The sequence below is a fragment of the Toxorhynchites rutilus genome, chromosome 1 (genome assembly GCF_029784135.1).
Source record: "Toxorhynchites rutilus septentrionalis strain SRP chromosome 1, ASM2978413v1, whole genome shotgun sequence".
Taxonomy (NCBI): Eukaryota; Metazoa; Arthropoda; class Insecta; order Diptera; family Culicidae; genus Toxorhynchites; species Toxorhynchites rutilus.
In genome coordinates, this window is record NC_073744.1 from 89,713,609 (window position 1) to 89,730,336 (window position 16,728).

Genomic DNA, 16,728 nt, shown 5'->3' on the forward strand with positions numbered 1-16,728 from the left:
TGTCATACGAATATACGGTTCATCACTGACATAAAAGCTGGCGGAATATATTAAAGTAAAATGTTCAGTCCGGGGAATCACCATTTTTGTATGTATATAGAACCTTTATAAACATTTATGTTTGTACAAATAGGAATTAATCAATTGACTTTTAGGGATATAAATGTTTGATATGAGTGGTGGCGACGGTTATAAAATTGCTCCGATGGGAATTGAGCTCCGGTTGTTTGTATTATCAAGCCGCAGATATCTCGTACGGCTATCTGAAATATGATTCTAGGGTAATTAAAGCTCTTACATATGATACGAAAGAGTTGCAATCGGATACGTCATGCGTCAGTATTTATTGTGCTTTAGTGGAAATATCGCTAAGTTTATATAGAAATGGTTAAATAATGTTCAGTACTACATGTTTCAAGTAATCAAATAACATGAAGTAAGAAATTTCATTCATATTTTAACAGTTTAAAACTTCCTTCGGGCCAATTCGAGGGGTTGTATCCAAGACACGACCGCTTAGAACGTAGGACTACGCAATCATTTTTCTTTTGAAATTTGATGGTTTATCATTTCGAATATTATTTGCGACTACGTCGAAATTTCATAAATAACTCTCTAGTAAAAAGTTCCGGGGACTCTGAAAAGGTTTAATGGCTTGCGTAGTTTTGTAGAATCATTTCGAGAAGCAACGATCCTTTTTTGCCTTTGCGAGAACAATGCACTAATTGGTCATATGTCGCAACTTGTTTCTTTATATCAATGCACGCATTGCACTGAATATCAATGAGAGGCATCTTCCGTGCATCGCCATCAAAGACGAATGAACTCTCTGAGTTTCAAGTCTCTATAATTCAAAAGAAGAATAAGAAGAAGAAGTGCATCGCCATTCAACAAGCATCACACACGCGTCTAACAGATGCACACAATTGCAGTGCTAAAAATGAAACATCGCGAGAATCACCGTTTATGAAAAATCGTTTCTCGACTCTCGGTCAAAACCGTCAACAAAGCTAGGAGGACAGAGCCGATGCGCACGAGACCAAATACGAATGACAACTAAAAGTATCGAAGGTGTGCAATTCACATGTACAGGAAATGAACAAGTTCTAAGTTTCGAGCAATGAAAACAAGCAACACACACAAAACCAAACACTGATGTTTAGAAGCGACCTATAATCTTTTGCACTCTTCTCTTTTTTCGCCTGCTTTGCCATGACTCGGATAGTTGTGTTAAGTGAAATGCCAGATGCACTTCAAGTGAAATATTCGCTAGCGTTCACAGCTCGAGGGGAAACATAAAACACAAAACGAGCAGAATAAGCGACCTTTGTTGCTTCGGGCACAGAAAGATTCTGAGAATTTTCTTCAGAGGGGATGCAATACTTGTACGCTAGCGACAGCTTACTTACTATGCAAGGGTGGAGTTTACTTCGCAAATATTCTCTTTTCGCTATCCCCCTTCGTTGTTTCTATTCTAGCGGCTGTATAAGTTACCCGTTATCGACAGCTCTGTTCGGGAAAGCAGACAAATGGACAGAACAAATGTATGGGAAAATAGGAATGCTTCCAATTTTCATCAATTTAAACCATATACAGACTATGGGATTGTAATCAAAGTCAAACAAATCTTAGAAAATTTCCAATTCGATTGGTATGCAAATCGTTTAAATCTGTTCGTAGCAAAAATTGTTATTAACGTTAACTTTATTTCATAAAAACGTGACCTGTCTTCTGATTTGGCACCCTTAATGTAAGACGTAGTCCTACGTCAAAAATCTAAAATTGGAGGCGATATACATACATCCAAGACACATTCCTTGTATGATATGTATAACTGGCATATGCATATGAAATTGGAGGCCATATATATGTATATGGGGTATATGATGTAATATAAACAATAATTATACGATTTATTTTTTTCTAGGATGTATGTATATCGACTCCACGTTTGCATGCTAGGTGCATCATATACATGCAATTTATATTAATCATACTTGTATGTTTGTGAATATAATCCTCAAAATAAAATTACATTACACTAAACCTTCGTTTCGAACAACTTATACAGTAACCAAATCACGCAATAAACATCAAGAATTGCTGGGAATCTCTTATCAATATTTGTTCAAATTTAAAAATGAGCTTAACTCCACTTTTGTTGACAACTTTTATGCATTAAATTAAATCATACGATAAATCATATATAAACATAAACATTCCCACCTTTCATCCTTCATTAAACACCTCGTAGTAGAAATCTGTCAATATGCATACACTCTCCTACGAAACATAGTGGAAAAAAATATATTCGTCGATGTAAACAAGCGGTGAAAAAGGAGACACTTTTCAACGAGTGATTTGTATGAAGTTCCACTGCCGTGCTACAACGGACGCTTGGGCGATTATATATCTTGGACTCTTTTCTAATGGTTATTTGTTAGATTTCCAATGATTTTCCTGTTTTAACTCGTATTGTGTTGCGTTTGTAGATATGTCCAATTACAGGTCACAATCGCCTCTAATGCAACACTGAGCGGTGCCTCGGTATATCCAGTTAGAGGTACATCATTGTGCTTAAGCGGACCTTACACGGTCAACTTTATTGACAATATGATGACGTTTGAGAGCATAATGACAGCTGAACATGGCCGACGACGCAGAAATCCGGATTTTCTGATTTTCGAGCATCAATATCGTGACATTTCATATAGATGCATGATGTTGACGTTTTACCTCACGGACTTCCAGACTGAGTTGCCAGATATGCAAGCGCACATTTAATTTTTGTTAGTCTTTTTTGCGATTGCAATTAAAATTTATAAACTACTGAAATTGTAGGAATCATAAATGGAAGCTTTTGGTTTGGAAAACCGATACTTTGAATAGCAAAATACGGTACTTTTCACGATACAAATCAAAACTTCAAAGTAAACTGACAATGTGATGGTGAGAGAGTGGATGAAACTTAACAACGTTTTAGGAATTTTTTAACGTTGAACTCGGTCATTCTTTGCGCTAGTGAGCGGGTTGTGTGTTTCTTCACACTCCGCTATAAAATTTGGAGAATGAGAAGATCTGGGAAAATCACAGATGAAAAAACATCATGTGTTAATTCAAGCTACAGTAGAATCCCGATTATCCGCGGAATAGTCGGGCAAACTCACCGCGATTAACGAATATCCCGATGACCCATTAAAGGACAAAAAAATGCAAACACGAAAAGAGATGTTTCAACATAAAAACTATGTTCTATCAATACAAAAATCAATCAACTATCCATCTATAAGGTCGTGTACACCAGTGGCTAAATAATGTAAAAGCCATGACCACAACAAAAGAGCATGGGCACTAACAAATTCCGGAAAGGCCTATTGATTTACTATGGAACTCGCAGTCACGAATAATCCGCAGGGCGGATCACCCGCTCGCGGATAATCGGGGTTCTACTGTCATAGTCTCATTTATGGAATAAAAACATTTGCTTGCAGATAAAATAACTTGCATATATTTTCGCAAACTAAAATAATCTGGCATCTCTGAAACTGAAAGGAACAGTCTGTATTTGTGAAACGAGTATTATGATGTATTTTTGAGAAGAAAAACCGAATTCTAAAGTGTAAATTATGAATGAAAATTAACTTTTACGAATCAAATTAGTATTCTATGTGAATGCAAATCACTTTTTTTCTGCAAGTGGTGAGAAAATCCCATACAAAAATTATGTCTGAAATTGACGTTTTATTATAATAATACATTTTAGGAGGAATATCTGAAAATTCAGAGGAAGTAGGTTAAGTTAAGGTTAGGACTACGCGCTTCAACTAATTAAATAATACCAAGTAGATATTTTCATTCAAATTTTACCAAATGAAAATTGCCTTTTAGCCTTCTAATCTGACAGAGAATAGTTTGGATCCCAAACTCGAATGTCGCCACTAGCCATCGCGGATATTTTCGTTGTCTCGGGTTGAGGGCGATATTGACCGTGTAAGGTGGAAAAATATTGATTGAGGTTAGATCAGATGTTGAAAGCCTAGCTGTCACGATATTGAAGACACTTATTGTCAATCCGGTTGATCGTGTAAGGTGCCCATTAGAATATACAGTAATGTACATTTGATGCGACATTTAACTAATTTGACACACCTGTAATGCGACACCTTTAATTGGACATTTTTGTAAAATTCAGATCAAAGTTCTGTTTGACAATTGTCATAGCATTTATACCATGTCTTTTATAATCCAAATAATCAAAAAAGCAAAAAAGTAAACTTCACGAATTTCTTAGAGTCTAGAAATTTGTGTTCCTTTTCTGAAAATATTTGCTCACAATTTGCAATATGAAATGGGTGCCAGATCGAAAAAACATGCAAAATCTTTATGGAATAGATTGTTTGGATGTTGACAAATGAACGAACAACGATTTGCATGCCAATTGAGTTGGAAATTCTCTAAGATTCCCTAATTCAAAAATGGTTTAAATTTATAAAATTGGAAGCATACCCATTTTTCCACACATTTGTTCTGTAAATTTATGCTGTTAATGCTTCCTATACCGAGTAACGAGTGGAGTCATGAGGGATAATTTTTATATAGCACTGCGAATAAGGCATGTGTAAAACAATTGCTCGAACTGCAAATGCAGCTTTCGTTCCTACGGACACTGTGGAGAGATATTGCAAATTAACCCCGTCCGTTAATAAGTTATTGGCTACAAATGAGTCGTTCGTGATTTTCAATACAAATTATTGCTCCAACCAGCAAGCAGTCAGCAGTTTCTCTGATGTCACACACACCGGTTTTTCCTGATACAAAATTCAAAAGCAAAATCATTTCGGAGGATCGAAAACAATTGGTTAGTGATTACGACAAAAAAGCCTTTTGTCAACATTTTAATATTCGACGCGTTGAATCAGGCCCAGATACTGAATCGGTTCAAAATATGTACACTATAACCTCTGGGGTGTATAAAGATAGTCCATTGGAACCATGGATGCCACATATACAGAATATTCTGCATTTTACAGATTTTTCGCTAAATTTCAGATACAGAATCTGTATATACAGAATTACATCTGTAAAATTCAGCAAAAATACAGAATTTGCAGATATTTTTAAATCCAATTTGGCAGAACGAAAACAGCTTCTTAGGGTGGCAATGGATGTATGGGAAAAAATCATCATCGAATTTCAAAAACCGACCATGTACATTTTGTTCATTGGCCAAAAAGAATGATCTGTGCAAGGTTTCTGCTCAATCGGATACGATTTAGGGGTGTCTCAAAGTGCCCAAAGTTTGGTTTTTTTGATCTTCGTAAATCTTTCAAGGGGGAAGCAAAGGAAATTTGGAAAATCGAAACAAAAACAATTCACGCCGGCGATATTTGTACTTCTCTGCCAAAATTTTATTTTTCCAGATGACACCAGAAATTACAGGTCAAAATCGCCTCCAGTGCGACACTGAGTGGTGCCTCGACATGTCGCATAAAATGTAAATTACTGTAGTAGAGCGCATGAGAAACACTGACTCTGCTACTATAGAAGATGAATCTACCGATCTAAGGGTGCTCATACACTGTTTGACCGAAGCCAGATAATGAAGAAGAGTCATTTGACAGATAAAATTTGGTCAACGTGTACTGATCAAATATATTCTACACAAAACACGACAAGCAAATATTCAATTATTGGATGCCTAAAATATTTTTTCAGTCTGTTCTTCGAACCTGTCGGTACATGGTTAGGTTACCTTGGATATTTCAGTTGATTTTTTTCCATGTTCGGTGTTTGATATTGTTTACTACTGTTTAAAATTGAAGAGTGGCAAACAAAATAGTGTTTGTACAAATATCAAATCAAACCTTATCTGTCAAAAAATATCAAATATTTGACCTCCGGGCAAACAGTGTACGGCCACCTTAAGTAGCCATAAAACCTGGCCCTAGTGCTCAGAATAATGGATAAGGAAGCTTTAGCTGCAAAAGATGTTTTTTATACTGCTACTAGCTGACCCGGCAAATTTCATCCCGTCCAAAATTTGTTTTTTGTTATCAATACCTTCAAACATTCACGTTTTCATACTATGAGCAAGTTCATGGTCCAATCGCAGAACTGTTCATTGGTTGATCTTCTATTGGAACCCCGTTGAACTATGCTATAACTATAAAATTCCTAGTATTTCAAACAAAACTCATCATTTTAATGTCAGATTATTTTCAGACACAATTCTCATTCAAAATTTTTCAACCACTTGCAAATAACATGTTTCTCCGTTACATGGAATAAATGTTTTATACAGAAAATATGATAGAATAAAAAGACGGGTGGGTAATGTCGGGGACATAACCGGAGTGACGTAGGACTATACAAAGGGGACAGCTTTTGTTAAATATATATTTTAAATATATTGTTTTATTTTCTTCTCCTACGTGAATACCTACCTATCTACCTGAAAAATGGATTAGTTTACTGTTTACTCTTTATGAATATGTTGATGGTTCTGAAAAGAACCTTTGGTGTTGTGTTTTTGTTATCACTCGATATTCCCATCTTGTTCGGTTAAACCTTCCTGTTTAGCTATTGTGTTTGCCACTCGCCACAGCTCTCACAGTTGGAAAATTTCTTCCTATCCAGCTTGTGACATGTTGTTCAGTAAATTACATTTAATGCGACGTGCCGGAGAAACACTTTGCCACTCACTGAAACTAATTATTGCCTTGATGAGCGCCGAACCGAAGCTGCTCTGTTCTTGATGCGGGTTTTCTGATTGTCGTGAGCTGCTTTGCAAGCCAACTCGAGCACTCCAACGGCCAAAAATCTATAATCGCTGTTAGGTATACTGGTGCTCCGGCACCAATCCGTTCGGCCTAGTTACCCTTGCGGAGCAATCAGTGAATGCGACCAACAGGGAACTGGAGACCTGCACGGTTCGAGTGAGACTTTGCCTTTCCCTTAACTTGTCCTCCTTTGTTACGTCAACGATGCCGATGCCGTACAACCACACGGGTTTACGGTTTGAAAGAAAATAAGATATTTTTTTGGGGTCCGCGTGTTTTATACTCTAGCGGTACACACTCACAGGATATAGACAAATCGGCAGACTCAGCCAGAGGGGCGAGTCCAACGAGACGAACGAATGAGCGTTAAAAAGGAGCGATGGCAAAAAATACATTCATTACGATTTGTTCGCTCGTTGGATTCACATGCAGGCTAAAAGGGGTCCTTTTCAGGATCACAAAATTATCTTCAATTTAAAGAGTTTATTGTTTTGTTATCACTCGATATCCCCATCTTGTTCGGCTAAACCTTTCTGTTTAGCGATTGCATTTGCCACTCGCCACAGCTTTCACAGTTGGAAAATTTCTTCCCATCCAGCTTGTGACATATTTTACAGTAAATTACATTCAATGGCACGTCGCATTACCACCACTCAGTATCGGATTGGAGGTAATTTTAACCTGTAATTGAACATTTGCGATGACAGTGGTACAGTGTCAACTTTCAATGTGGGGTCATAATTTGGACCCCGAATTCTATGTTTACAAAAATGTCCAACTAAATATGTCGCATTACAGGTCCGTCCAATTAGCTAAACGTCGAGATAAGTGTAAATACTGTACTTTCAATCTAGATGCAATTTAAGAATTGGTGAAAATCAATAAGCTCAGAACAACTGCCAAATTCACATACTCATCATATCCTGGCAAACAAATTATGAAAAAATCAATTTGTGTTTTATTATTATTTTGGATATTGTTTTAGAACGCATTGAACTGGATTTCCTAAACTCTTTTTTGGAAGGTTTAATGAGAATGATCGTTACGGAAGGAAGGAAGGAAGGTCTTGTATTATAGAGACTTTAAACTTTTGCAGTTCATTCGTCTCTAGCCTTGAGAAAGGCCCTTTGAAAACTCTACTCTATTTACTCCAGCGCTACCACCTCCACCCTCTTGCCTTGAGAAAGGCACTCGATCCCTCACCGTCCAGCTCGTCCAGCAACGATGTTGTCCAGTCGGTGTCCACACAAAGAATGATCGTTACGGCAGCGGAGCGGGGACTTTTAAGCTGACTGGCTGGCTCGAGAATTACGCATGTGTGAGACTGCGACCAATGTTTCGTTCATTTTTTTCTTTTTCCTTTCCAATCGTGCTTCATTCTTTTTCGCTGCTGCTCTGGTTGCCCGTTTTGGTCGGTACGATTTGAGGAGCACAAAATGGACCAATCAAAAATGGGCACATAGTGCATAGTGCATATTTCACAATTATTCAATTATTTATCTCGAGAAAAATGAAATGTTATTCGTTATGATAGATGCGTAGATATATTTCCTATCAATTGATGCAAAAACCTTTGCGATCTATTGAGAAATGCTTGAGTTATAACGTTCCAAATCTTGCATTTTATCCTACTTGTTCAGTGCCTAGATTTCCATTTCACCCCCTATATCTTCCGGTTAGACGTAGTCCTACGTCAAAACAGCTTCAAATCGGACAATTCCTTCCTCGAGTTCTGCTCTTATCAACGCATCCGGCAAATCATTTTTTTGATATAGATAGAAGAAGATATAGCAGTGCGTTTCATGACATTTAAATCCATTTCCAGTTTCGAACAAACATCAATTTTGCTAGCGCAAACATCAAATGGAGTAACAGCACTTGTCACTGTGTGATTGTAGAACATATGGGAATTTGATTTTCCGAATTTTCCCTTTTTCCTTCAGAGTTTTCCGAACATTTTCAATTGTCATGTTTGGTTGGAATATTTTTGGTTGAAATATGTGTAATATTTTTATGGGACCCCCTCTCCATTCCAGAGGTGGGAGGGGTGTCATACCATTATAGAAACACTTCTCATACCCAAAAACCCTCACATCTCAAATTGTGCTTGATTAGCTTTCGAGTTATGCAGAAGTTTGTGTTTCATTTGTATGGTAGACAAATCCCCCCCCCCTCCCTTAGAGAAGGGGGGGTGGAGAGTCTAACCATACAGCAGAAATAGGAATGGCCCTAGATGGCTGCCTTGAATCCATCTCGCCAGATGTCACGGGGAAGGAAGGAGCAACATAGTCCGCAATTTTGACAGACATGCTTCGACCAGTCAAATAAGAAGAAAGCCAAGCAAGCAGGTCGTTCTGAACACCTAACCTGTCATACTTAGCCAAAGCAATGTCGTGATTCATTTTATCGAATGTTGCAGAGAGGTCTGTATATATAGTATCTACTTGATGGCCTTGGTCAATTTCACGGATGATGTAGGAAGTGAACTGTACTAAATTGGTAGTCGTTGAGCGCTTGGACATGAAACCATGCTGGTCCATCGAAATGCATTATTGAGCCAAACTTGTCATTTTTGTCAAAGATAAAATCGATTACACGAAACGACTAACGGGATTTGGCTCTGATGGGGCGTAACAACTCAGTAATGCGATTGTTCCAGAAGGAGGGTTCTGATATGATCGCTATTAAATGTACACGTCTTTCTTCGTGCGCTAGCTATGCGTGAAAAAAAAAACATTACATTGCGAGATCTATAGCTATAGATGGATTTATTCACGTGAAAATAGGTGTAAACGGATGAGAATAAATATGATACACTTATTCGAGGTATATATAACTTGAATAAATTCAGCATATGTAAACGCTTGTGAATTTCTCACTGGTGAAAAATCACTAAAGTTGGATGCAGTTCTACTTCAGGTGAATACATTCACCGAAAATATGAATATATTCATTATAGAAATTCACGCTAGTGTAAACGGTTGATGCGATTTCTATAAATCTCATCATATTTCTTCACATGAATATATCACTAGTATAAACCCACCCTTAGATTGAATCCCGCAAGGTAGCGCTCTAACAATCGATAAGTTTCTTTCAAATCCGTTTCCCTGATTCCAGCTATCGACGATGAGATGCACATTTTGACTGATGATCCCAATCAGCCCCAATCCCCCCAATCAGTCTTAGAACGTGAATGATATTCGGGTCGGGCTAGTGCAGGAACCGATTTTCAGATGGAGTACTATACATACATAAATAAAACATTGACCAACCAAAGGCCTAGATCAATGTTGTTGTTTAAGAATTGTTTTAGTTTTATTGTGGTATTCAGAATGGTACTCTCATTTCATTTAAACTTTGCGCCACTATTACTTTGAAATTGTTTTATAGGTGATAGTGCTCGATTTACTTCTTCTTCCACGAACGTTCCAGTTGCTCGGAAATCGCTTCCAGGAAGTCTTGAGTGTTTAAATACATGCCTTCTTTAGTATTTTTAGCACCATGAATACAAATTGCCAGATCCTTGGTCATTTTTCCAGATTCCACACATTCAATGCAAGCTCTTTCCAGAGCATTGGAGAAACGTCCCAGGTCAGGGGTATTATCTAGTTTAGCTCGATGTTCTAGACCACGCGTCCACGCGAAGATGGATGCGATCGGATTGGTTGATGTAGGTCGCCCTTTTTGATGTTCTCTAAAAAAATGATAAACCAAAGAATGTAAGATAATTTTATCTGTAAACAATAAATTCTACCTGTAATGGCGAGTAACGGTACCGTGCGCTGCTTCAGATTCAATGGTTTTTCCATCAGGGCACATCAGAACGGAAGTCATTAGACCAAGCGATCCATAGCCTTGGGCAACAATATCTGACTGAACGTCGCCATCGTAGTTTTTGCAGGACCATACAAATTCTCCGTCAGACTTAAGCGCCTGTGCTACCATGTCGTCAATGAGACGATGTTCGTACCAAATGTTAGCTTCGTCGAATTGTTTTTTATAATCTCTGGAATAAATTAAACACAAGAGATGTGTAAAATGCAATACATATGTGGGAGAGAGAAGCAATACTTTTCATAAATTTCCTGGAAGATATCCTTGAAACGACCGTCGTAACGCTTCAAAATAGTATTTTTTGTAGAAAGATACAAAGGCCACTTTTTGCTCAACGCAACTTGGAAAGATGAATGAGCGAACGCCGTAATTGACTCGTCGGTATTGTACATACCCATGGCTACACCGCCAGCTTTATACTTGTAAAGATCATACTCTTGAACAGTACCATCATCAGCAGTGTAAACAAGCTTAACAGTTCCCGGTTTAGACACTACAAAATCCAGCGCTTTGTACTGATCACCATGAGCGTGACGACCAATAATAATTGGTTTGGTCCAACCGGGCACCAAGCGTGGAATATTACTACACAATATCGGTTCGCGGAATACAGTTCCACCCAGGATGTTACGAATTGTCCCATTGGGGCTGAGCCACATCTTCTTGAGCTTGAATTCCTCCACGCGTTGTTCGTCCGGAGTAATGGTAGCACATTTTATGCCAACGTTGTGCTTCGCCACAGCATGGGCGGCATCGATTGTAACCTGATCGTTAGTTTGATCCCTGTAGGGCAATCCCAGGTCATAATACAGACACTCGACCTTTGGATGGTGTTATTTTGTGAAAAGTATAACAGTATAGTATTCATGTACGACAATACCTTAACGTAGGGAAAAATAAGCTTTTCCTTGATAAACTGCCAGATAATTCTGGTCATTTCATCACCGTCCATTTCAACGACCGGTTTGACAGCTTGAATTCGTGCATCGGAGCCTGGGCAATAAAAAGATGATGTTATTATTCACATACTTATTCCAGCGTTAAATTGTTTTTTCAGGATTCGATCGTGAGATGGGTGGTATATAAAACAAATACACGAGGCTTTTTGATGAACGCCCTTTTACGTTTGGTATGACGCCTAGGACAACCAAAATATGTGAACGGAAAAATTGTAAAACGATCATTGTATTTTACATTTCCCTCTGAAATTATTGCACATCTCATGTTAACGTAGTTCTCGAACCGCGAAAGTTCATTCACCTCTAGTATCTGAAATGACGATTTTCCCAGGCTTCTCGGTATAAAAGTACGTTTTATGGAAACATATTCCGGTCTGCACAACGATAAGCGAGTACAAAAGTACTTAACACCAAAAAATACTCCCTTACCTGTATTTGCAAAGTGGATTCCCCAGACCCATTAATTTTGAAGTTCGTGTTAGGGAAACACAGCTCAGTGGGGAAAAATACCCCCGACTTGCATGTATATTTGCAAAGCGGGTTCCCTCAGACACAATGATTCCGAAGTCCGTGTTAGGAAAACACAGCTCGGCGGGAACATAAATACCCCCGACTTGCATGTTTATTTGCAAAGCGGATTTCCACAGGTACATCGATTTTGAATTCTGTGTTGAGGAAACCGTAAATAGGGCCAATTAAAACATGGCAGTTAGGGTGTTTAGATAATGCTGGACATTTTACAGTTACTCAATTGTTCATCTCTATGAAAAATAACTTTTTATTAATCGTGATAGACGCGGAGAAACATTTCTTGTCAATTGATGCAAACATCTTTTCGATCTATTAAGCAATGTTTGAGTTATGAGCATTCGAAATACGAGTAGGGTTAGCACACAAATCGGCAGAATAAATATATGAGAAAAAGGAAATTCTTCCAGTTTTCATGAATTTAAACCGTTTAAAGATTACCGAATTGTAATGTATAGCATATCAAACAAATCTTATAGAATGTTCGATTCGATTGGTATGCAAATCATGAGAATTCGTTCACAGTGAAAATAGTTATTAACGTTAACTTTATTTCATAAAAACTTTACCTGTTTTCTGATTTGGCACCCTTCCTGAAAGATGTAGTTCTACGTCAAAAACATGACCAATTCTGATGAACGAACCTCACTACGTTTCCTCGGTTACCCCTGGGTGGCAAGGTCGCCAAACCTGTTAACGCCGGTGGGGCTGCACCGGGAATCGTCGCAGCCAGTGTTGCCACATTTAAATCTGTTCCAGAGGGGTTGAAAATCTTTCTCATCTGTACTTTTTCTTCCAAAAATCTGTACCATCGAAAATATTCGCTGACGACAAATTTTTTTTAGCATAAAAAATACTCATTACTACATTTACTTTTGCAAGTAATTCTTGTGTTTGATGATGATCATACATCGTTTTTCCGTATCTAGACTGCATACTATCATTTATAAAAATTTTCGAGCTGCCGCCACGATGTTTAATCAAATCTTTTGACCTCAAAATAGCTTCATCGTATTACTGCTGAGCGGAATTCGAAGCTTATTTTTGTTCTGATTATATTCAGAAAAAAATATAGGGGGTTGTGTCCAAGATACAACCGCATTGTTGACGTAGAACTACGCTGTTGTTTTATATAAGTCGCTTGTTTATAACTTCGGACATTATGCTGTGAAATTTTAGAAATAACTGTTTAGTAGAATGGTTTGATCGTCCTGATTGATGATTAATTCTTGCCCTCGCAGAACAATTCACTAGCTGATCGTATGTCACAATTTGTTTCATGTCAATGCATTGAAAATTTACCTCGAACGCTATTCCGGTGGCCTTTTTCGCAATTGACATATACTCGGCTACAAGCGATTATATACTTGTTGCATCAGGACCATTATTCCACATCTCATAACTACGTCAATATATCTTTGACACCGCTTGGAAACAACAACAATGACAATACTTGCAAGTATCAAATACCATGCTACATTTTATTTTGTAATTTCTCAGTGGAATCGCACCTTTAGGCACCGTTTGTACAACGTAAACCAATCGTTCGCCATAGCATGCATACAAAGCCATACATTGGTGGCTTGAAGCTACTAGAAATATAAACACTTCTCATCATTTTGCGCTATTCTCAAAAGAAACGCTTCTGTTGATATTACTGGCCTCGAAAAAATTGCACTACTTTCTCATGCTCGAGATAAGCGCAACTGTTATCCTTAGTGGAAAAAGTTTTTCTACTGGCAAACGAAACCAAATCACATACAAAATTCCAGAACGACATTTACTTTCTTGTTGACTAAATAAACGAAATAAACTATTTCTCTTAATCTCAACAACCAGTAATCTCTGTTTCAGCGTAGCGAAGAGTCACTATTTTTACGTACCGGTTATGAAGCACACACATACTCATACAAATATCCGTATATCGATGGAAGAACAAGCGATGTTCATTGATTCGTATCGAGAACGATACTGAAAGCTTGCCCTAGCGAGATCCACATACTCTAAGAAAATATTCCCCTTCGTTCTTCTTCTTTCCTTTGTTCAAGGAGACTTTATATCTTGCGATTTCCCCTTCGTTGCTTATCGATAAGTTGCCCGTTATTGACAGCTCTGTTCGGGGAGGCACACAAATGGACAGAACAAGTTTATGAGAAAATGGAAACGCTTATACTTTTCATGAATTTTAACCATTTACACGTCAGGGGATTGTAATGTATAGCATATCAAACAAATCTTAGGGAATTTCCGATTCATTTGGTATGTAAATCGTCGCGGCAAAAATAATTATCAACGTTAACTTTATTTCATAAAAACGTGACCTGTTTTCTGATTTGGCACCCTTAATGAAAAACGTAGTTCTACGTCAAAAAATCGCTCGACAGTTGCTGAAGAATGAGGCATAGTGAGAACGCTACAAACAATACATCGAAGCGCCGAAGAGGCGAACAAACCGTCAATTCTTTTTAGCCATCCAATTTTTGTCCACCAACCCTGCACATGATCGTTTTTTAAAATTGTGATTTCCTTACAAAGTAATTTTATCTTTAGGCTACAGAATTTATTCTCCACATCTTGTACATTACCTTTGCCTGGAAACGCTTTTAAACAACGTTCTTTATCTCATCTGTTTATTAGGTTCATTTAGCAATTCAGCTATAGCAGAGCCGAATTTATTCGTGTACATTTTCATCTTATGTTGTATATTACAAGAAGCCATTTAGGCGTAAGGGTATTCCTATCTTATTAACACTTTGGCGTCCGGGGACACCACAGTGGTTAGGCACGAAAACTAGCGGCTGACTGCCGGCGACACCACTGTGGTTACGTGTGCATAGTATCTCTGTGGCCGGCGATAGCACTTTAGTATCGTTTACATTCTGTTGGGGTTTTGTTTAGGTAACAATAACTTAAACACGCCAACATGTTTTTTGTTTTTATAAGTAGGGAAGGTGGGGAAATACGGACATATTAAGAAGAACTTTAATCATATCTTTCGAAACTCACGTTTCTCCAAACTTAAATGCAGTTTCTTGCATTTCAATATATTGTTTTTCGAATTAATCGGCCGAATGTTTTTCAATGTTTTTACTAAAATTAAAACAGACCGAAAAGCAGAACATTTTTTCGATGATTACCCGCATGGACATATAGTGGGGCGAATATGGACAGGATTGTAATATTTACATATGTATATCTTCTAAATTTAATGAAAGTAGGGGAACAGGGTTGAGAACTTATGAAAACTAACGATGAGATTGATAAAACTTAACAATTTATAATTTCCTGATAATGTCAGGAACGGGCGGCGACAAGCCAAGTAATCCGAAATAGCGCTGCCGGCGCCAAGTGAATATTGTTGTACGAAACGTGCGGACGTCAAAGTGTTAATACACATTTTTTATCAATCACACAGTAGCCATTCAGGCGTAAGAGTATTCCTATTCTATCGATACACAGCACATGTCACCTTTTTTTCGCCGTAAGAATATTTCTATTGTTCGAATGTTCACAGTTGGACTGTTGATATGACGTTTCCATTGTTGTGTTAGTTATAAATAGTTAATCTATTTCTCATTTGTTTGATCAGCTCCACAAAAAAACTGCGACAAACATCCTTCGAAATGATCTGCCTTTCGCTGTCCAATGTTCTGATAATTTTTTCTGCTGCTATTCCAACCTAAAATTTTTGTCGGTTTTCAAATGATCTTCATATTTAATTGCATTGGTCGGTGTTAAGTCAGAGCGAACCAAGTCGCAAAACTAAAAATTTCGAGTTATTGATTGCATTATGCTAAACATTTTGTGAGCTACATTCTACATTTATCAGATTTGGAAAATCACGCGTACAGCAAGAATAACTTATCGATATTGTTTTGAACGCTCAATAGAAACCCTTGCACCAAACTTCAAACTTTTTTTTTCGAAATCATAAAAATGTCACTTGGTCCGGTCTGACTTAACACCGACCATATCTAAATCATGTAATTAATGCATTTCGATGACCTCAATTCTGATCATGGTTTGTCCGATTCACTGACGTTGGTTTGTTCGCATGTTTACTATAGCAACCGCTTGGCGCGTTGAAACAACAAAAATAATATGTCGGTATTGTCGTTTTCATAAAAAAACGACATTTCAGGATACGACGGTTTTAAATTGGATTGTTTGTTTATTTATCAAATAAAATTTTAATTTCATATTTTGGAGTTCAGGGTAAATATTTCAATAAGTTGATATGCCTCACTTGGAAAAAAACAGTTGAGGGCGAAAAGATTTACACAGTCTTGTTAAACAGTAAAATTCACGTTGCTGATATGAAATATGTTTTATATTATATCATATTGTGCTCGATAGTTTTGAGATGGACGTACGCGGTTTGGGTACATAGTTGCTATAGCAGTTATTGCAATACATCGTAAGGAAAGCAGCACAAAGCTAGTTTGTGCTGAAAAAAATGGGTGGTTTATATCTATGATATAACCGCAAGGTTGACGTGGGACTACCGTTGGCTTAGTAATCATTTGTTTGTATTGATTAAGTTATTGATTGAGTGAAACAATTTCCGAATTCAATTGAATTCAACCTATTTGCTGTGTAAGTAAAGAATTTGAACAAACGCCATG

General features: G+C 37.6%; 2 protein-coding genes across 6 annotated transcripts in view; one reads left to right on the forward strand and one right to left on the reverse strand.

The window, feature by feature from the left end:
- Positions 1-16,728, forward strand: part of LOC129768750 (uncharacterized) — a 25,935-nt gene continuing 9,207 nt past the window's right edge. For 2 of the 5 annotated variants that reach the window (XM_055770612.1, XM_055770632.1), the window contains exon 1: positions 35-88. The gene's annotated coding sequence lies outside the window, so the exon portion shown is untranslated. Of the gene's footprint in view, positions 89-155; positions 1,804-2,333; positions 2,433-2,492; positions 2,564-2,814; positions 3,700-16,728 lie in introns of those variants that run through there. The other 3 variants (XR_008741733.1, XM_055770620.1, XM_055770627.1) reach the window with 3 other exon arrangements.
- LOC129768744 (isocitrate dehydrogenase [NADP], mitochondrial-like) overlaps positions 10,073-16,728 on the reverse strand; it is a 22,746-nt gene continuing 16,090 nt past the window's right edge. The window contains exons 2-5 of the mRNA XM_055770599.1: positions 11,497-11,609; positions 10,854-11,437; positions 10,537-10,788; positions 10,073-10,476 (exon numbers count right to left, since the gene is read on the reverse strand). Coding sequence (XP_055626574.1) covers positions 10,188-10,476; positions 10,537-10,788; positions 10,854-11,437; positions 11,497-11,609 — 1,238 coding nt within the window. The 3' untranslated portion in view covers positions 10,073-10,187. The remainder of the gene's footprint in view (positions 10,477-10,536; positions 10,789-10,853; positions 11,438-11,496; positions 11,610-16,728) is intronic.